Genomic DNA, 20,909 nt, shown 5'->3' with positions numbered 1-20,909 from the left:
GACTGTAGCTAGTAATGCTGTATTATATATTTGAATACTGCTACGAGAGTAGATCTTAAATGTTCCCACTACAAAAAAGAAATGGTAATCATGTGACAGGTTGGAGGTGGCACCTAATGCTATGGTGGTAATTATTTTGCCATATATGTGTCTCAAATCAGCACCCTTACGCTCATACATTGTGATTTGTTATTACATCTCAAGAAACCTGTAGGGAAAAAAGCAACTGTCAAGTATACAATACAGTATTGTTATCTACAGTCGCCACACTGTGCATTAGATCCCCGGAACTTATTCGTCTTAGAACTAAGTTTGTACCGTTTAACCAACCTCCCGCACCCCACCCCATCCCCTGGTAATCCCTATTCTACTATCTGGGCCTGTGAGTTTGGTTTTTTCCAGATTCCACATATAAGTCAGATTACAGAGTATTTGTCTTTGTCTTATTTCACTTAATGTAATGCCCTCAAGTTTCCAGTTATTTTTAAATTATGAAATTCAGAACAGTGTATCGTCTTTCAAAATCAGGAATTACAACATAAACCAAACTTCAAGAGTACCTTCAAACACTTTAGCAAAATACCAAACATATTCCAAGTCAATTTCTGCAAGTTACTGTTTACCAAGCAGCATAAGAAACACAAAAGGGATGAAGTGGTGTAAAGAGAGCATACTTCGGTCAGTTGGTATTAGTATGTTTTAGTGAATTCTGTTATCCATTTAAAATTAGACATTAACTTATTATTACTAAACATGTTCACTCAGACACTGGGGAATTGGAAATAGAAGCAGAATCTCTGCCTCCTTGGAGGTTTCTGTTAGGCAACTGACTTATGTTCTGTGCTTTATGTCCCCAAGTGCAACAAGAATAACATCCAGTGGCAGAACTGGCAACCGGTGCCACCACATTGAGAAGCTTACGGGGTAGCTTTATAGCTTGGAAACACTGATATTTTATTATTTCACAGATAGAATCCCTGCAATTACTTCTTGTTGCAGCTCCAGATTTATTGCATGAAAGACCAATATCATCTGAGGAAATGATGTAGGTTCTTGAGTTTTATAGAACCAACAGCTATGCTGTTATTTTGAATTGTTTTGCATCAGAGTTTATAAATATTTTTTCCATTCTAAACAGTTCACCACACACTCTTCTACCTCTCCTTATCTTCACTATTCACTCACACACACACACACACACACACACGCACACACACACGTGCTTTCACTGAGCAACTATGTAAGCAGAAAGCAGCTTTCACTAGAGGAAATTTTGTATCTATCACTATGAACACCCCCTCCCAACAAACCTTAAAAAAAACAAAAAACAAAAACTATTATGGAAAATAAACTTTTAAAATTACTCTATTTCCCTTTATGGTCATTTGTGGGAGAGACATTTAAAGGAAAGGAAGTTTCGACTGGTTCAACTATCAAGAAAACACAAAGTTAAAGAAACAGATAAAGTAAGGGGGAGGGGCAGGCACGACAAGTAGAGAACTCAGGAAGGGAACCAAAATCACGGAAATGGGGAGCGGAGGGGAAGGGAGGGAGGAACCAGGACGGGAGCAACACATGCCCAGGCCCAGGCCCAGGCCCAGCCTGCTCCAAAGACCGCCTTAGTCAAGCTCGCCCGGCTGAAGCACTGGCAAGGGGGATGGGGTGGCCTGCGCTCCACCCCTCTTGGGCAAGTCACAGCAATCTTTGAAACTATTTCATTATCTGTAAAGCGTAAACAAAACCTTCGCCCTTTGTTAGTGTAATTCTTATTTCTAATACACCTTGATTTTCATCTGGGCTTGAAATAGCTTAAAAAACGATCGCTCCTCGAAGCTCTTTAAGTGCTTTCAATAGGCATCCTTTCAAGACGCCTCTCCTGGACAATTCAAACAAAAACTACATTTAAATTAAATTAAAAATTACATTAATTTCGTGGAGCCAGAGTAGATACTGCTTATCCCAGCCTTCACATACAAAGTTGCCATTTTATGGATGCCGCTCTTCCAGTTTGCACACTAAGAGAACACATAAAAACAAGCACAAGCTTTCAAATAATACTGAGTAATGACACATTTTGCAATGTACTTTGAACAAAACTCTCAGCTTGGAAGGAAATGAGCTAGGGGAGGGTTGCCCTCGTTTTCACCCTTATTTGGAAATGGGCAGAGTTCAAAGCCTTCAGTTTAAGTCTTAGGAAATTACAAAAAGGCGTTTCCTTTACAAAGGACGTTTAGACAGCCAGGAGGCAGAAAACTCGCCCATCCTGTCCGCCCCATGATAAGTATCAGAGCGGGACTAGGTGGGAGGGTCCCGTTGTGATGTCACAGAGGCTGGCACCGCGGGACAGAGGGAGTGAGCTGGCAACGTCACCGGCGGCGCCAAGTCTGTGGGTCGGAGACCGAGAAAGCCCGCGAGGTAGATCCGGCCGCTGGCGGAGGGAGCCGCTCGACCTCAGCCACTAGCCGGCCAGCGCACTGCGCGTGCGCGAATGGCCTTGACTGGCAGCTCCTCTGGCTTGTGAGCGGCTCTTCCCGGCAGCCCCTGCGTCCTGGTAGGCTCGAGGCTTTCCGGAAATGTCGAAGACTCGGTGCTCCTCCCTTTTGGCCATTGCGCAATCATTTCGACCCCTACAGACCAGGGCTTCCCAGCCGCCTCTGGCCGACGTTCTCTGGCAGAGAGGAAGGTCATTGCCCCCCGGCCCAGTTTCGTGGGGCTTGGCGGGGTCACCCGGGCCTGGGGAGTACACGCAGGTGACTTTGACTGGGTGTGGGCGCCAGCCTGTCGCCGGCGAGGTGGTTGAAAGGGGAAAAGGACTCCCCCGCTGACCAGCCCCCGCAGTCACTCCCCCCGCAGTGTGGCTAGCCTTCGGGGAAGCCTGCCTCTGAATCTGTGATGGCCCTGTGGCGGCTTGGGTGACTGAGGTCTCGCCAGAGTCCTTATGTAAAAGTTGTAAATGTCATAATACCTGTTTAACTAAACCGCACAAAGCAAGCACAATGTTCACGAGGTGAGTTATTGAGAAGGTGCGGGGCGAACAAAATACCAAAGACACTGCGGCCTTAACATTTAAAAGTAGTTTCTGAAACTACCGAGAGGGTAAAACTCAGCTTCTCCAGCTTTTGTCTTCCCTGCAACCATTCATTTCTCCCTGAATTTGCTCGGCCCAGGGAAGAAACCAGGTTGGGCTTCAAGTGTCAACAGATCAAAAGAAATCACGATTCACCCAAATGATGCCCCAAATAGCTCACCTGCAGACCCAGCTTTTAATTTTGAAGCTGTGATAGTCCCGCTAGGACACAATGAATATAAACTGAATTTATATTAGATGTAGGGCTGTTCGCCTTATTTTTCTACTCTGAAAATTAGGTATACACTAGATACTAAATCTAAAGGCAAAAAAATTAGTAATCCAGCTGACACCTCTTACTTAAGGAGAAACTGGACTGTTTTTGAGACTCAGGTGAGGCATACAAAAACATTGTACACTATAAAGGGATTAGTATCCTGCAAGTAGGTTACTCTCGGGAAGTAGGAGTTAAGATACCTCTGGAATGTTTCTGTATTTGTGAATAGAAAATCTTGTCCCGGGGTAGCTTTAAGGTGTGGCAGATGAGTAATATCCGGTTATGTAGTGTGTGTCACCAGCACTGTGAGGACACCTTTCCCTGGGGCAAAAGTGACTAGATTGGATCTCCAGTGAGTTTAATGTCACAATGTACATAGTTTAAATCAATCCAAGTAAAATTTCCTCTAAAGTACCTTATGGTGGGGCTGGAAAAGTTTGTTCTTTTAGAGACATAGTGAGATACTATGGATTGTTTCCACCAGTGACAGATGTTACACTGTATCCTGGAGAACCAGCATTGCCTTTCCATACTGTCATGGAAGGAATACTGGACTGGGCATCAGAAAGAGTCCTGATCTCACCCCTGCTGCTCCAAAATCTTGGTCAGGTCATTTCATATCTCTCAACTTCCCTTTCCTAACATTTAGTGTGGTTTTTGTGACTCTCCTGAATTCTCCTGTGATATTTTGCCCTTTGTTTTAGCATTTGACGTACTCTGTTTGCAGGTCCATCTTCATCACTTTGGTCTTTTTTTTCTTCTTTTCAGATGTTTCTTTCTAATGGATTGACCATTACATTTCCTAAGTTCTGAAATGGCCAACAGACCACCAAAAGACTTTTCTTTAGGCTCCTATCACTTTCATTTTAACACCTAGCATGACACTGTTTAGTGGATACCGACCTCGAGGTTTGTTTAAACACCTCCTCCCTTCTCTGTGGACATTCATTATGAACGATTTTTCTTCTTTGAAACAATGTGTGTAAGATGCTGGGCCAGGTCCCCAGTTGTGTGCTTAGGAGAGGCAATGGCTCACACATCAATGTTTCTCTCCCTCTCTCTCTCCCTCCCTCCCCTCCCCTCTCTCTCTAAAAATAACTAAAATCTTTAAAAAAGAAAAAAAGCTATTTATTGTCAAAGTCATCCCACAGATTACTTATTAGTTAGAGGGGTAAAGGGAGCTTTACAATAGATAAATCTGGTGGGCCCCACAGTAACCAAATAATCAAAATTTACCAAAAATTGGACAATAATTGGACATCATGTGCCCCTTGAAGGTTGGAGAAGGATAAAACATCGTCCATGGAGTATTCCTAAAAATGTTTAAACTGAATCTAATTGTAATGACACAACCAGACAAATCCAAATTAGGGAACATGCTGCCAAACAGTTGGCCAGAAATCATGAAAAATATCATAAAAGACAAAAACCCTAGAGAATTGTTGTAGATTGAAGAGACATGACAACTCTATGCAGGGACTTTGTTTCATAATGTTCAAAATGGCTAATGTGATCCTAAGATTCCCTGAGTTACTTCCTGTTCCCACTGAGAAAACTAATTAAATGTGTAGGGAGCTTCAGAAAAGCTGATTCTTACTATTCCTTCCGTTTCTGCACTGAAAATCTGCTTGCATTGAATTTTTATTGTAAATGAAAAGAGTACTAAGCAGGGTCAGCTCTTCATTATTCTAAATGAAGTTAACTTTGAATCCTTAAAAGGAAAATGGAATCATTTTTTTAAATGTTATTTTCAGGAACCTGCTCATCTTTCTACTTTTAATTGCCTAGAGGGAAACAAAGAATAACAAAAATGAAACCACTAGAAAAGCCTGAGGAAGTTAATGTTCTTAATATTAGAGTTTCTGATTTATAGCTCTTGATTTTTTTGTTGAGGTAATCATTGCTTTACACCCTCCAGAGCTCCTGGGAGCCTCCAGAAATGAGGGCCTGTTTCTCAGCCGTTCATATTCTAGCCCCTGCCCACTTCTACAGCCTCATTGCACACTCAATATTTTATCACATCATAATATTCCTTATGTAAGTCTTTCAGTTAAGTGGGTTTAAGAGTAAATGAATAAACAGGAAGTTATTGGGTTTGCCAAAAAATTTCATTTAGTTTTTTCCATAAAATAAAAATCACATTTTTCATTTCACCAATAACTTTATTTGATTTGGATATTTTGAGTATGTTGGCAGTCTGCGTGGTATAACATTGATTGTTCTCGATTAATGTCTCGATTTGATCCCTATCAACTGCAACTGGTCTACCTGACTGTGAAGCATCGTTGTCCAGCAGAAATCTCCTGCACGAAACTTCTCAAACCACTTCTGACATGTTTGGTCAGTCACAGCACCTGTTCCACACACTGCCCAAATCTTTTTATGTGGCTAGTTGCATTTTTACCTTTCTTGAAATAATAGAGTATAATACGCTGAACATGCTTTTTCCATTTTTAATATTAAAATGGCTGCACAAAAATTCACCAATTTTGATACTTTTTAAAAATGCATGCTGATATGACGAGTGTCACAATACAATCTAAAAAAATGTTTTGAATGCAGTTAAAGACATCTAAGCACTACTAGGGCCATTTTATGGAGAGAACGAAATGAACTTTTTGACCAATCCTGTATTTGTTTATGAAACTGAAAATCCCAGGGATAGAATGTAGGGTGTGGCCACATGCAGGGCCATAAATGAAGTCACCGGACAGGGTTTCCATCTCTGGTCTCTGCTTTTCTTCTCTCCTGGCTCCCTTCTCAAACCGCTCCTCTCCTCCAGTGTTAAGAGGGCAGTGTGTAACCCAGAGCTTACATCCTCCACTCAGTAATTACGGCGGCAGCAAGCACTTCCCTACCCCTGGCCAAGGTTCCAGCAAAAGTCCTGGACTTGATTGCCCTTCTGAACTAATTAATCACTGGAAGGAAGTGAAGGGGGATGGGAGGTGCTGATTAGTTCCTGAGCTGGGGAAGAGGTCAGCCCCGCCCAAACCACCTACACAGAGAATAGGGAAGTTAAGGGTCACCAAGGTAAACCCGGAGGGCGATGGAATACTGAGCAAGCTAAAACAACAGCTGTCTTCCCTGCCCTGGCTCCTGTTTCCACATGCCTAAAGTGCCCTTCCACATCTTCTGACAAACGCCTGCAGAGCCTTTAAAACCCAGATCACATTATCACCTCCTTTTTGCCACCTTGTTTGCTTGCTTGTAAATTAACCCATCCTAGAAACCACTTTTGAACCTTGAATCTATTTCTATTATCATCAGTGAATTGGAAATTTAAAAAAATAATTGCAGTTGTACAACTAATATATGATCATTATAAAAAAATTCTAGGAGTAATACCACTCAGAGTGGCCCACAGACTAGCTCCCAACTCTGAACTGTTTGTTATGGGTCCTCAGTGAGGTAAGTACAGAGATTGAGAGTAAATATCGAGAAATTGTTATGGCAATTTGACACTATAACTTTGTTAAATCTAATACTAAGCAATTTAGGCTTGCATTTGCAATGTATTTGACATTTTCATTTCAGCAACAATTTATCTTTATTGGATTTTATAAAAGTACCATTCTACACCATGTTGGATATGTATAGGGCGCTCCCTTTATATGAAATTAATAATTTGTATATATTATATAGAGATAAGTGTATATCTGAAGGATGGACATCATGCTATTACCTCTGGGGAAGGTAATTAGATCATTTTGATGAAAGATTGGGGCTTTTACCTTTTATTATGTGTAGTTCTCCACTGTTCTCTTCTCAAACTAGTTGGTTAATTTCTGATATTCAATATCGTAGAGAATGAATCCATCCAAGGACTGGCTTGACTGGATCATTTGCAATCAGCTAATATTGAGTATCTACTATTTGCAGCCTCCTCTTTGGACTTTAGTCTCCTTCTATGAGAAAGAAGAGGGGAATAGATACTAACTTTAAGCTAGTTTCCAAAGCAAACCTGTGGTTTTGTTGGTTTTATAGTTTAGCTTACTAAATTGACACTGGTCTTAACTCTTAGTCACACATGCCCAATTTCTGGACACACCTCCAAAAACTGTCCTAGAGCCTACATCCACATTTAGACACCCAACTACTTCATGGTATGGCTTTTTGTGAACTCCCATTCCCCTACAACTCTCTACTTAGTAGCAATTCCCACAGACCTCCTGTTCTACAAAACAGACATTGTGGGCTATTTACTTAAATTAACCCACTGTAAGAAGGATACAGAATAGTGCAGAAATGGATACATGGCTGATCTGCTACGGAGTGCTGCAAAGAGAACAGGCTAAATGGGGACCTGGAGCTCTCTATTAGGGAGAGAGGGCTGTGGTGGTAGGACAGACACAGGATGAACTGGCTCCTGGACAGAAAGGAAAAGGCAACACCAGGCTGCCTATGCAAGACGAGAGGAGAAAAACATGCAATTCAGTGCACAAGTTTTGATTAAGTACCATATACATAGTGTCTACCAGATTCTGGGGAGAACAGACACAAAAAATGATACTGTTTTTAAAAAGTCAAGACACACCCAAGAAGTGCTTAAATAACAATGCATAATAGTATGGAATCATGTGTCAAAATGTATACTAGAAGTCATAAGCACTCTGAGAAAATCCAAAGGTGAGGGAAAATAATGAAAGCTAGATTGGGTGGGGAAGGCTTCTGGAAAGAGGTAGAACTTCATCTGGATCTCAAAAAATGGTAGGATTTGATTAGTAGAGAGTAGAAGAACGTTGCAGGCTTGAGACATAGAATGAGGGGAAGTCCGGAAGTAAATGGCATGCTAGTGAGGAGACAGGTCTGGCTGGTCTTGGTTCAGGCAGACACCTGAGGGGGAGGGAGCAGGATAAGGCAAGGTGGTAATGAAATAAGGAAAAGGATGACAAGGTAAATCTGGATTGTGGAAAGCCTCAACTGTCAATAGGTGTTTGAGCTTTATCTTTTATCTCCAGAGTTTTTAATTTGAGTGAGGTAAAGAAATTGATATTTCAGTATTTATGGGTTTCCCCAAATGAGGGAGGGATGGGAGAGAAGGGAAGCAAGATCATTTAGGAAACTACTGCAACAGCCCAGGCATGAGGTAATAGCAGATGTGGCAGAACAGACAGAACAGACAGATTCAAGAAAAATTCCCTTGGTAACTAAAATAGAATAAAGAAGAAATAAGAACCAAAGATTCAAGATATCTGGCTGACCAGAATCCAAGAATTTTAGACCCACGAGGGGTCGAGTAAGACTCCCTCACTTCGAGAAATGGTGAAACTGGTTGTTTCCAGTCTCAGAACTAGCTCTCAGCAGAGCCAGCAGCAGGATGCCCAGGCCAGTGCAATCATGTGACTTTTCCAAGCAGTATATGCCAAGTACTAATTACATGTAATCATTTTTAGAATGACTAGTTCTAATGACAAGAGGAATCAGACCAGAATGTGATGTCATAATAACTGCCAAAGGACATGAAAAAAAAAGTCATGTAACCACATGAATAGTTCATGAAAAAGTCAGCTACTGTATGATTTCTGCTGTAAACAGACTAGCAGTTTCTCAGGGCTGTAAACTCTCCCCGATGACATTAACCATGACGACTTATCCCTTTCTACCTGTTCTTTTGCACTTACCACCAGTCACCTTGACGTTCACCTTTGTGTGTGTCATTCTCTTTATTAATTTGAGGACTTACACTTCATTGCCCTTAGTCAAGTTTATGGTGTTATTAAATGCTGCTGGTCTACTGATGAATAACTGATTGCTAAGAAATTAATGAAATTATATTGATTGTGAGTTTACTTAATCTGAAAGTTTAAGTAATGTTAAACATGCTTTCCAGAGAGGCTACAGAGACTAATGGAGTGAGAATTGATTTAAACATCAGGAATCTGATTCTTTAGTAGTCCCAGTGAGGTCACTGATAATTCTGTTTGCCTCTTGAGCCATTATCTGAAGCCTGCAGGTCTTAAAATAGTAGAAACACAACTTTAGCTGTCATCACTGATTTCCTTTTAGACTTGGGTCAACTAAGGGCCTATTAGCAGGACCTGTTTGTTGAGAAAGACTATATAAAACATAGACTGATCATTTCACTTTTTCTTTGAGTGACAAAGAATTCAATCACTCACCTTCTTACTGGAAGAGTCTCACTTGCCTGAACTCATTTCTACTAATGTTTTTATAAAATTAAAATATATGCTTAACTCTTACCAGTTTTGGATCCTTTGTAACTCTGAATAGGTCTTGGTATTTATTTCCCCATTTTAAAGTTGATGTTTAGAAGTAGGTACATGGAAAAACAACTTCCTTCATAACTTAGAGACAATGTAATGACTCTTCCAAAGAATGATTTTCTTTAAAAAAAAATTTAAGCCTGAAAAGGATGAGATACAGTAACACAAAAAAATTTAACCCCTGTACTTAAGCAACCTTGTGAAGTGGAGCCACTACACCCATTGCTTCCCATCCTCTGGATTAGTCATAGGTTTTTTTTTTTTTAAAGATATTCAAATTAGAAGTAACAGTTAATGCTTAGCACTAACTCATCAAACAAAATGTTTTTTTTACCTCCTCCACCACGTATGTTGAAGCTGAAAGGAGAAACAGTGAAAAGAGTCCTATCTATTGGATATAATTTGGGGTGCACTCAGAAGGGAGTCAGGAATGGACACAAACTTGTATAATAGTCTAGGTGGTTCTGCTCTTCTAAAATGATTGCCAGACACTGGAGGTGGAGGAAAACAACCTCTCCCCTTTCTAGAAATTCACTCTGTGAGCTTTTGGGGATTAACTATGGACCTAAAAGGTAAAAATATATTATATATCAAGACATCACCAAAGTCAATTTATTGGAGAGTCATGGTGGACGACCCTCTAAACAGGAGAAATTTTCCATTAAAATAGTCTTAAAAATAAGTTAAATTACTCTCAAACCTTTACAAATATAGGCAGTGATTTCAATGAAACTCAGTGTTCAATGAAGCATATTAACTATTAGTTTTTTGGCCTTGGCTGGGTGGCTCAGTTGGTCAGAGCATCGTCTAGATGCACCAAGGTCACGGGTTTGATCCCTGGTCAGGGCACATACAAGAAGCAACCAATGAATGCATAAATAAGCGCAACAATAAATCGATGTTTCTCTCTTCCCACTCTTCTCTAAAATCGATCAATACATTTTAAAAAGAAAAAAAGCATTTTTTTTTTACTTATTTTAAAATAATTAAAGACTCACAAGAAGTCACAAAAGTAGCACAGAGTTCCTGTGTACCATTCACCCAGCTTTCTCCAAGGATACTATCTTATACAACCAAAGCAGTTTATCAGAACCAGGAAAAAAGCATATTATCAATTGGTCTTTAAAGATTTCAACAGTTGTTATAGTATTTTAAATCTCTTCTGAATATTGGGGATGGACATTTCCTCAGCAGCAGCCTAGGAGAAAGAGGAAGGAAGTGACATGCAGAGATTAAGTGCTTTGGCTAGTACCAAAATTACACTCTCTGGAAGTAATGTTTCTCAGCCCTGGATGAACCCTGGGATCACTGGAGGATGGACAAAATCACCAGCTGGGGCCCACCCCAAATCAGTCCCATCAGCCTCTTTAGGTAAGGCTCAGCCATCGGTATGCTTTAAAGACTCCTCAGAAATTCTAATGGGCAGCCAGGGATCAGAACTACTGATGTCAGTCTTTACTAAATAGGGTAGATTTAATGCTTTTCAAAAGTGAAGTTTTTGAGTATGTTTTGCCTTAGTGATGTTTGTGGAAAGGGGACCTGGCCCTGAGTCGGTCTGCCTAGAGCTGGCTGGTAGTGTGTAGGTTCTTGACGTTGTACAAGAAAGATTTCACATGAGTCCAGGTGATGTGGAAAGTGTATTTATTACAGCTGGGGACAGTGAAACATGAAGGGCCTAGGATAGAAGAAGCAGGTGGGGGCCAAGGCAGGGCTGTTTTGGCTCACTGGGAAGTCAGAGGAGAGAAGAAACAGGATGACGTGGCCAGGTATCTCAGCTAGTTAGAGCATCATCCAGACACTCCACGGTTGCAGGCTCAATCCCTGGTCAGGGGGCATACAGAAAGCAACCAGTGAATGCATAAATAATAGGAAAAACAAACCGATGTTTCTCTCAGTAAAGTGAATAAATACAAATAAATACAAATTTTTTTAAAAAAGAAGCAACAGGAGAGGGCCTAGGTGGGGCTGCTTTGGCTCATGGAGAAGTCAGTGGAAAGAGTGCCTTGGAGACAGGTTCAGGGGGTTAGCCAAGGAAAAGCTGCTGCCGCCCATTGCTCACCTGGTTCCAAGTCTCCAGGGAATGTGTGCAGCCTGTGGGGGGAGAGGGGAAAGGGAAAGGAGCAGTGTGCTTCTGGGAAGGACGGCATGCGCTGGGGCCTTCGTTTTGACAGTTTTTAAAGTCTGGGAGGTCTTAGGGGGAGATCTCAATAGAACATTCATCAGCTTTTCCAGGTGTGAACTTTCAGGGTCATGGTCGTCACTTATTAGTCAATGCCAGGGCAGGGGGTCATTAGTCATTGCAGCTGGCCTTGGCATCGCCCACCTGGTTTTGCCGCTTTTCTGGGCCTGCAGCTGACATACACCTGAGGCCTAGACGTTATCTCCAGGGAGGGTACCTTCTGTATCTGGTGGTAAATTGCTGGGTCAGTTTGTTTACTGTCTGTTTCATTTTCCCCATGCCACTGACCAAAGAATCTTCCTAGCTTACTACCCTGTCTCAGTGACATCACTGCCCAAAAAGAAATGTATTCAAACTCCCTTTACCCCACAGATCAAAGTTTCAATGCTCTTTTCAGAATTAAACAAATTAAGCCTTACAAAGGAACTATGTAATAGAAAAGTAATGGGGCATCTCATCACCGGACAATCTCTAAGAAACTCAAGGGTGGGATAGAAAGATGGTTAAAGTAAACCAAGATAGTTGAAGTCTTTTTTCTCTAACTGTGGACTCCAGTAGTTTCAGTCAGTATCATTGTTTTTACTTCACATTTCAGGAAATTTTGGGAATTGGTAGCTAATATCACAGGGAAAAATGTAAATCAGATCGATTTCTCCTATTTGCACTAACCACGACTCTTGGGCATAATCAGATTACCTCTGTAAGGTTCTTATCCTAAAGCTATTTTTAGAAACTAGGGATTTTCCAGATTACTGGAAACTCTGGCACTGTCAGTGTTGCAAGCCAAGCAGTGAGAACCGTCCTCCCACTCATTAGATCTTGCCCTTGTTAGAAAACGCTCATCCACAAGATTTTTAGAGAACATTCCTGTTCTCTAAAAATACAGTGAAACAGTCCTTTCCAGATTCCGAGTGGGTCACTTTAAGTTACAAGTTCGTCCGTCCATACACGGCAGCAGGGTTACTGCTTACACCCGTCAAAGGGGGCGAAGGTCAGCCCTGGGCTTCCCTGTGCACACATTGAACCTGCGCCTCCTAAATTCGAAAAGTTAGGAGAGGGCGAAAGAAGGGAGCAAAAGGATACACATTCTAGACAAATTAACAAAATCGCGCAGGGGTTACAGCAAATTTTGCCAACTCTTAACATCGGGAGAAGTTACCTCGTAAAACTCCCTGATTATTCTTGTGACTAAAAAATATTACAAAGCGGCTTGGGTCTATTTTAGCTAAAAAGATCTTAGGGCCTCCTAGACCACTCTGGGGCCCCAGCAGGTCACCAGGTCACCCGAGGGTCCCACACACCAGCTACAGCTCCCAACACTACCAGAGGAGGCACCGTGGGCGGCGGCAAGGCTCGATGGGACTAGTTGGCGCCGGCCGGCAAAGCGTGGTGACGTCAGAGCGGAAGCGTACGCTGCGTGAAGCGGTCCAGAACGCGGCAGTCACGGGAATATCCGTCGCGCCGAGGACGCTGCTTAGTTTCGCTCCGGGTTCCGGCTGCGTTGGGCGTGCGTGCAGCTCGCTGAGACCATGGCGTCCGGGCCTCACCCGACAGCTACCGCTGCCACCGCAGCCTCATCGGCCGCCCCGAGCGCGGGCGGCTCCAGCTCCGGGACGACGACCACGACTACAACTACATCGGGAGGGATTTTGATCGGAGACCGCCTCTACTCGGAAGTTTCGCTCACCATCGACCACTCGCTGATTCCGGAGGAGCGGCTCTCACCCACCCCGTCCATGCAGGACGGGCTCGATCTGCCCAGCGAGACGGACTTACGCATCCTGGGCTGCGAGCTCATCCAATCCGCTGGCATTCTTCTCCGGCTGCCGCAGGTCAGTGCTTCGGTCCCGGGCCGCCGGGCGCGCCTCTACTCCCCGCCATACCCCCTTCTCCACTGTATTTCCATACCGCCCTGTCCCAGTAGGGTGGAAGGTCTCCTCTGGCTTTCCAGCCGCGGGTCCCAGCCGGAGCCGGAGCATACCGTGGGTGGGAGCGCGGGAGGCGAAGCTCACTAGCTGTTCGTGGTGGGGAAGGAAGGGGAGCGAGTGGCGGCACAAAATGGCGGCGACGCCTGGTGCGGGCCCGCCTGACCCTGCGCTTCCGTTCTTCTCTTGTCTGCAGGTGGCGATGGCAACGGGGCAGGTGTTGTTTCATCGTTTTTTCTACTCCAAGTCTTTCGTCAAACACAGTTTCGAGGTAAGCAGAGCGGGGGCGGGTGTAAAAGGATTTCTTCATCCGGAAATAGGAAGGAGGGGGGTAGTGTTAGCAGCCAGCTTTTCCAGAAAGGAAGCGGTTAGTTTAGGCCTTTGTACCTACTTTTCACCCACCAGGAAGTGCGGGCTTTTGGAATTGCGTGCTGTTTTAGAAACTAGAAAATGGATCCAGACACCTCAAGTCAGTAATTAGAATTTTTAGCCAAATGAGAAATTCCTTTGAGACAGCTTGACTCTGGATTCAGAGTTGAGGAATTAAGCAATAAAAATAAGTCATAGCACTTACATAGCTGGTAAGCTTATGGTTTGAAAGTGTCGATTGTAATTTTATTTCACCAAAGGGTGTTCCAGTTGCGTGCTAAAGTTGCTTAGTCAAATTTAAGTTCATCGGGTTTTGAGAGGGGCACTTTTTCCTAACTACATATGATAGTGCTGAAATATTGTTTTTATTGGATCATTGATTCTTTCAGATTGTTGCCATGGCTTGTATTAATCTTGCATCAAAAATCGAAGAAGCGCCTAGAAGAATAAGAGACGTGATTAATGTATTTCACCACCTACGCCAGTTAAGAGGAAAAAGGTAAGATTGGCATTAATGAACACAGCATCTCTTGATACTACTGTACTGTGCACCAATCATCAAAACATTCTTTTTTCTCAAGTTAAAACCCATGCACAGGAAAACTTACTTAGGTGTTGAAAATCACATAGGAGCACACTGATAACTCAATGAAAGAAACCACAATTAACCAGCTATCTAAAGTTTATAGAGGCAGTTGCATTTATGGACAATCCTAACAGTGCTGGGAAGCAGTCCTGTGGCTTAAGATTAAACAAGGGAATGCGTTTGGCTCAAGTGTGAGTGTATTCTGTAAGTTGTTTTTCCCCACCCCTCTCTGGAAAACTGAAGGCTGGAAGTTTAAACGCTGCAGTTCAAGTTCATATTGTGGCAAAGTTTTGTGTAGATTGTTTCTCTACTTGGAAGTTCCAGTTAACTCTTTATCAATTGAGGTTGGCTGTTGTTAGAGTACCTCTCAACATTGAACTACGATATATCGCATAATACCGGATCTGAAAGGACTGCAGGATGATAAAGTTTGAAGTCAAAGGGATTAAACAGGTATTTTGTTTTGGTCAGATACAGTCTCAGTGAATGGGTTAGAAAAATAATCAATTGGGTTCCGTTTAGATAAGGCCTGTTTTTTAGAGAGCAAAATAGTGTCTTACAGGTGTTGTGGCTATGTCATAATACTTTATGTGGACTTACGTGTTCAAGTGAGGCTGTACCAAAAATTCTAGTTGCAGCACCTCTGTGTCTGCAGGTGACTTACAGTATGTGCTGCAGAAGTTGGTATAGACTAGTTCTTTTCACTTATTAAGTAATTGCGATGACGATGACGTTAGACAAATCTGTACTGAGTTTGACAGGAAGTTATAAAAGGATTTTAAGTTGTTTGGGGGTTGGGTGTTGGTTAGTGCCAATTTAGTATCTATCCTACATGAGTGGTTTTTATAGGCTGAATCTGTAAGTTGGCATAATAGAACTATTCAGTGACAAGCAAATAGTAAAGTAACCTTGAAAAGATTAATCTAGTTATAAAGCCTGAAACATTGCTACTCAGATAGCTGTCACAACACTTTTCAGTTTTCTTACATATTTTTTTTCTGCCATCTCTTCTCACTCATCCTAACCATATCCAGGGATAGACTAATTTTTTATTTCACTTTAAAATACCTTTTAGCTGCTTGGTGAGGAATTCCTGGAAATTGGGAAGATTTCAATTTGGTATTTAGTGTTGTCTGAGCTAAAATTTATTTAGGTAACTAGCTGATTCTTTAGGGTGTTTAAAACAAAATGATGAAAAAGCTCTAGTCAAAGGATTCTGTGTTTGCTTAAAGGAAGTAGTTTTCTATTTGAACCATTGAGCTAACTCTTCTTACATTATCACTTACAATGATTATCTACTTTGAAATTTCTCTGAGAGAGTATTCTTCCTTGATGTTAGAGTAGGTCTTAACTGTAAAAACCTTGAGATTTAAAAACATCTCACCTGACAGTTGTGTCTGATTAACAGTCTTTTTTGGGGGGTTCATTACAGAGAGACTGATTTTTGTCTCAATCTTAGAAGTGACTAGCATGAAATTTAAAAGGAGTTGTTAATTGCATGGAAGCCGCTTTTTAAAAAGCAGGATGTAAAAGTGTTTCTGTGCATATAACAAGTTTACTCAGACACGTAACTTGTATATGTTATTAACTTCAACTCTTTTTTCCCTTGCAACCGACTATACAGCGACCAGCTACATTTACCAAAGCCTGGGTGATGTGGAGTGGTACATAGAGATGAAGCTGTCGTCATGGCAACAGTGAGTGAAGTATGGAAAATCCCCAAGGAGAAGCCAGTGCTCTGAGAATAGGTCACTGGAATCGGGGACTAACAGGTTGGCCACTGCTGAACCATTTAGAAAAACTCCTGTTTCTTGTTATAAGCTTTAGTCTTTGCTGTCCAAGTTATTAGAATTGTAATTTAGCATTTTCTTTGTATAATGTCATTAGAAAGTATTAGTAGTAGTATACTTTAGTTAGGTACAACATCAGTTTATTAAAAATTTCTTTACTGATTGACTTTAAAAAGAGAGAGGAGGTGGGGGAGAGAGAGAAACATCAATTTGTTGTCCATTTATTTATACATTCATTAGTTGATTGTCATATGTGCCCTGACCAGGGAGGGATCAAACCCACAACCTTGGTGTATTGATTGGGATGACGCTGAAATTCACTGAACTCTGGCCAGGGCTTACCAGTTTATTTTAATGTTACTTATTTTAATGTAGTTTAAATCTTTAAATTATAGTGTGAACTTGGAAAATTGCAAAGGAGGCATCATTTTTTAGTGTTCAGGTTATTGTTCTGTCCTGCCTACATTAGTACCAATGCTCAAGCGACATCTTGGATTTTTCGACTTATTTCCCCTTTGTTTTGTTTTGTATTTTTGGTAGTTTGGTAATTCTTCTAAGCTCAGAATAAAGAATAAATGGCTGAATTTAAAGGGAGGTTACTTTTCCATTTTAATAGTTTCCAATTACTTGCTTTTGGGATGCAACACATTCCCAGCAAATAAAGGGTTTTCTGTAGTTTTAAGGAGCCCACATTCATACTGTAAGACTTGTTTTTCTGAAGAAGAAAAGTTTTCAGACTGGTGTAACCACTCATTGGTACACATGGCGAGGTATTTTCACCATGTACATAGATCACGGGTGAAAGTTGGAAAAGTCTTATGTGATCTTGTCATTTAGTTAAATCTCCCTTTGGAGCTTATTTTGGTGCCTCTTAAGGTGGCCCTCAGTTTGTTTGATACCGCTTTAAAAAAAAAAAAAGTCCTTTGAAAGTAGCATTGCAAATTTCTGGGTATTGAGCAGCAATCTGCCTCCCTCTAAAGGACTCATCTCATTTTAGTATAGTTCCTTGAAGAACTAGTTCCAAATTTTCTCAGTCTTTATACTCCATGAGTGAAATTTAACCATGTCTTGGCCTCCTAATCCTAATGTTTTTTTTTTCAAGGTGTATTTCAACTAAATCATGGTAAAGGAAAAAAGTAGCTTTTCCTACTTTTCCTTTACCATGATTTAGGGGCCGGATAATAAACCTTCCAATGGCCAAAGGCCAAGATTTCCTATTAAGACTGAAATTTGGGATTGTTGTTTTATATAAATTAATTTGAAAAATCTGACAAACTTAAAAACTGGGGAGATAGAGTCAGGTTTGGTTGTTTGTTGATAATGAATATTTTTTCTCTCCAAATAGATGGTTTCTTTTTAAGTTGAGATTTAAAACACCACCTCTTCAAACTTTTATTGGAAAGGAAAGTATACCTAATTGGAAAGGAAGACATTCTAGCAAACCTTAATTCAATTTAATGTGCTTATTGCTACGGAAAGTACTAACTGATACATTGTTAATATAAATAAACCACTTGACTTAGGCAGTTTTCCTGAACCTTTTCTTGCTGATTTATCTGGACAATGTGTTTTTCTTCTACAGAATCTTTATAAGGTACATTACATGTTCATTGAGCCTTCCTTGATTTGTGAGGTGAAACCTACTCTGAACAAATGAAGGTCTTAGATTATGCCCTCATAAAGTTAATTCCAAAAACTGCATTTAGTAGTAGGCCTAAACAAGAAGTTGAGTATGTAGTTGAATTAATCGTGGATAATGGGTTTGGTTTTCTTAATCATTTGATGTTAATGGGATGTTGAAACAAAAAAAGGTTTAGTAAAGATAGTGGCCGAGTAAATGGAAAATATCAATTCGTTTAAGCAGGGTTAATGAATAATTAAGCCTGATTGGGCACCAGGTAGTAGTCGTAATTCAAATGTGTAGCTGGTTGATTACAAGAAAAATGAATTTTAACAGTTTGCAGGCAGCTCTTAAAGCAAGCTTGCTCTGTCTTAATGGGGTAAATGGGGTAAAAATGAGACAAAACTGCTTTTATAAGATTTTATTTTTATACAGATTCTAATGGTGCCGTTTTGCTGTCTGAATTGCAGTGGGTTAAGAGTTAAAGTGGTGTGCACCAAGGGTGTTCCTCTACTAACACCTGGTGAAGGAGGACATTGGGTAGCTAATCATCAGTAAGAGTCTGAGGTGGACTTATTTCCAAATTTCCTGTTGTGATGAAACCTGAAAACTCATAAACCTTAATATCTTTGGGATATGTTTTTATATATACATTTATTGCTCTCATGTGAGTTAAATTTGATTTTTCCCTCCAAAGAGCAGTTAACTTCTGGCTTATTGTCCTGATAAAAATGGGTTCATTGTGATACTATACTAGAAATCAACCTCCTCTCCAATTGGTGGCCTCATTTCTCACACCCTTTCGTATCTGTAATAGGAATTGATCTGAGTGAAGGCCATTTTCAGCATTGTTAACCTAAGTGACAACTATTTTCCATTTTGTCAACTTTTGTTTAATATAATTTTATAAAAAAATAGAATAACTTGAAATAGTCTAGTAAGCATTCTAGTTTTCATTTAAATGTGAGAAAATAAGGAAATGATTTGTACTTTGATAACATGTCAGTACAGGAGTAGTTAATTCAGCTTATTTCAGATTGTGTGTTCTAATCTTCAAGTGGATGTATTTAAATTGGTTTTTGATTTTGAAGTATGAGCTTACATTTTTCTGAATTGCTGTGAACGGTAAAAGGAGTTGTGAGTTGGGGTAATATTAGAATGACTCTTAAAAATAGATGCTATGTTCTGCCCAGGGCAGAAATTCTTGAATCTTTTGACTGAAAATGAATTGAGTATGGGAAAGGTATTTAAATGTTCTATACATATACACACCATGTGTATATACATATATATCTTAACAAAAATGTATTTTTTGTTGGTTGGATCTGAAAATGTATCAAATGAAGGACATGAGAACATGTTATGGGCTTTTACATGAAAGTCCAAGTCCTGATCAAAATTCTCAGTGAGAAGCCACTTTTGAACATTAAAGTTCAAATAAAAGTAAGAAACCAGTTTTTAATTTCAAGATTTAAATAAGATAGCCTTTTAATTGAATGTGCTATTTCTAAAGCATTGAACTTGAACCACTGATATAGCCTCTGCATAATAACTTTGGAAGCTGTCAAAATTTAATCTGTCACAGAGACCTTGAGTGTGGTTCTGGTGCCCTCTTTACGGTCTGGGCCGTGCATTGCGTGCTGAGCATACTGCCTGATAAGTGCAGCGCGACCGAATTCAGGCGTGCTTTCTATTGATCGCTTTGCGTTTTTGAATCTGACAGAAGTTTACAACTTGATAATTGGACTAAATCTTTAGTTTGCAGATTTTCTTAACAGAGATAGCTTCTTAGCTATCACAAATTGCCCATTTTGGGGGAATCCAGATTAACTACCCACCGTTTTTTCACCTAATTTTAATTTTGGACGTAAGTAACCAAGAGTTGATATTTTATACAACAAGTGAAATAATTTCAAGAGTTGATATTTTATACAAGTAAAATAATTTTTAATCTTATGAGGTCTTAGAGTAAATCTTTTCAAGAGCACATTTGTTTTTTGTCACTTGAAAGAGGAGACTAATGGGATTTGTGATAATCAAGCTGTCACTTAAGTTAAGCTGTGTACTCATATATATCTCCCCATAATATCCATATGAGAGCCCAACAAGGATAAATCCAAGAGAATTAAGAGTGAATTCTTTTCATTGCAGGGTGGAGTTAGTCTCTATAGGAATTTAGAAAGGAATGTAGTTAATTAGCATAACTTGGACAGCACAAGATTAATGCCTTAACTTGTTTGCAGGAGTTTAAAAAGCTGGTTTCTGTTGCCAATAGTTGGTTGGAAGGGAAAACGGAGATGCCACAAATAAAATTTTTTGGATGTGCAAAACATTTTTGATTTTATTTCTTACAAACTATAGGACTCCAAGCCCCCTGATCCTTGATCAGAACTACATTAACACCAAAAATCAAGTTATCAAGGCAGAGAGGAGGGTGCTAAAGGAGTTGGGATTTTGTGTTCATGTCAAGCATCCCCATAAGGTGAGTTGTAGGATACAGAAATTATATTCGTAAGTATTAGGGTTTTATTAAAATTTATTTTATATGAATTTACGTTTATATTTGAGAGTTTAACCATGACTTTTAAAAGCATCCTTTTGGATATTGAAATTTTTCAGAAAAATGGGAGTCAGAAAGATCTGGGTTCAAATCTTCACTCTATTGTGTAGGAATAGATAAGTTCTTTTTGCCTCTGGTTAACCCAGTTTTCCCTACCTAGAAACAGATGATGATAAATAACTAATTCCAAGGAACAGATTGCGTTTGTGTGTGTATGCACAAAAGAACCTGGCGTGCTACCTGTTGCGTACTAAAATGTTCAAAGCGTGGCTGCTCACTGTTACTGAATGTCCATAGGTTTCTCTGGCACC

General features: G+C 40.4%; 1 protein-coding gene and 1 pseudogene across 7 annotated transcripts in view; one reads left to right on the top strand and one right to left on the bottom strand.

The window, feature by feature from the left end:
* Nucleotides 1–4,110: 4,110 nt before the first annotated feature.
* On the bottom strand, nt 4,111–4,220 carry LOC112309543 (small nucleolar RNA SNORA2/SNORA34 family; annotated as a pseudogene).
* Nucleotides 4,221–12,997: 8,777 nt separating this feature from the next.
* The window catches only part of CCNL1 (cyclin L1), a 30,568-nt gene continuing 22,656 nt past the window's right edge, over nt 12,998–20,909 (top strand). For 4 of the 7 annotated variants that reach the window (XR_008426108.2, XR_008426109.2, XM_053918047.2 and 1 more), the window contains exons 1-4: nt 12,998–13,579; nt 13,869–13,943; nt 14,431–14,540; nt 20,400–20,520. Coding sequence is in view for 3 of the 7 variants with exons in the window: in XM_053918047.2 (XP_053774022.1) it covers nt 13,277–13,579; nt 13,869–13,943; nt 14,431–14,540; nt 20,400–20,520 (609 nt within the window). In the remaining 4 variants the exon portion in view is untranslated. The remainder of the gene's footprint in view (nt 13,580–13,868; nt 13,944–14,430; nt 14,541–20,399; nt 20,521–20,909) is intronic. The other 3 variants (XR_006655833.3, XR_011650853.1, XM_071220562.1) reach the window with 1 other exon arrangement.

Source organism: Desmodus rotundus, chromosome 2 (assembly GCF_022682495.2).
Source record: "Desmodus rotundus isolate HL8 chromosome 2, HLdesRot8A.1, whole genome shotgun sequence".
NCBI classification, from domain to species: domain Eukaryota; kingdom Metazoa; phylum Chordata; class Mammalia; order Chiroptera; family Phyllostomidae; genus Desmodus; species Desmodus rotundus.
Note: the sequence above shows the minus strand (reverse complement) of the source record. Positions and strands in the feature narration are given on the sequence as shown.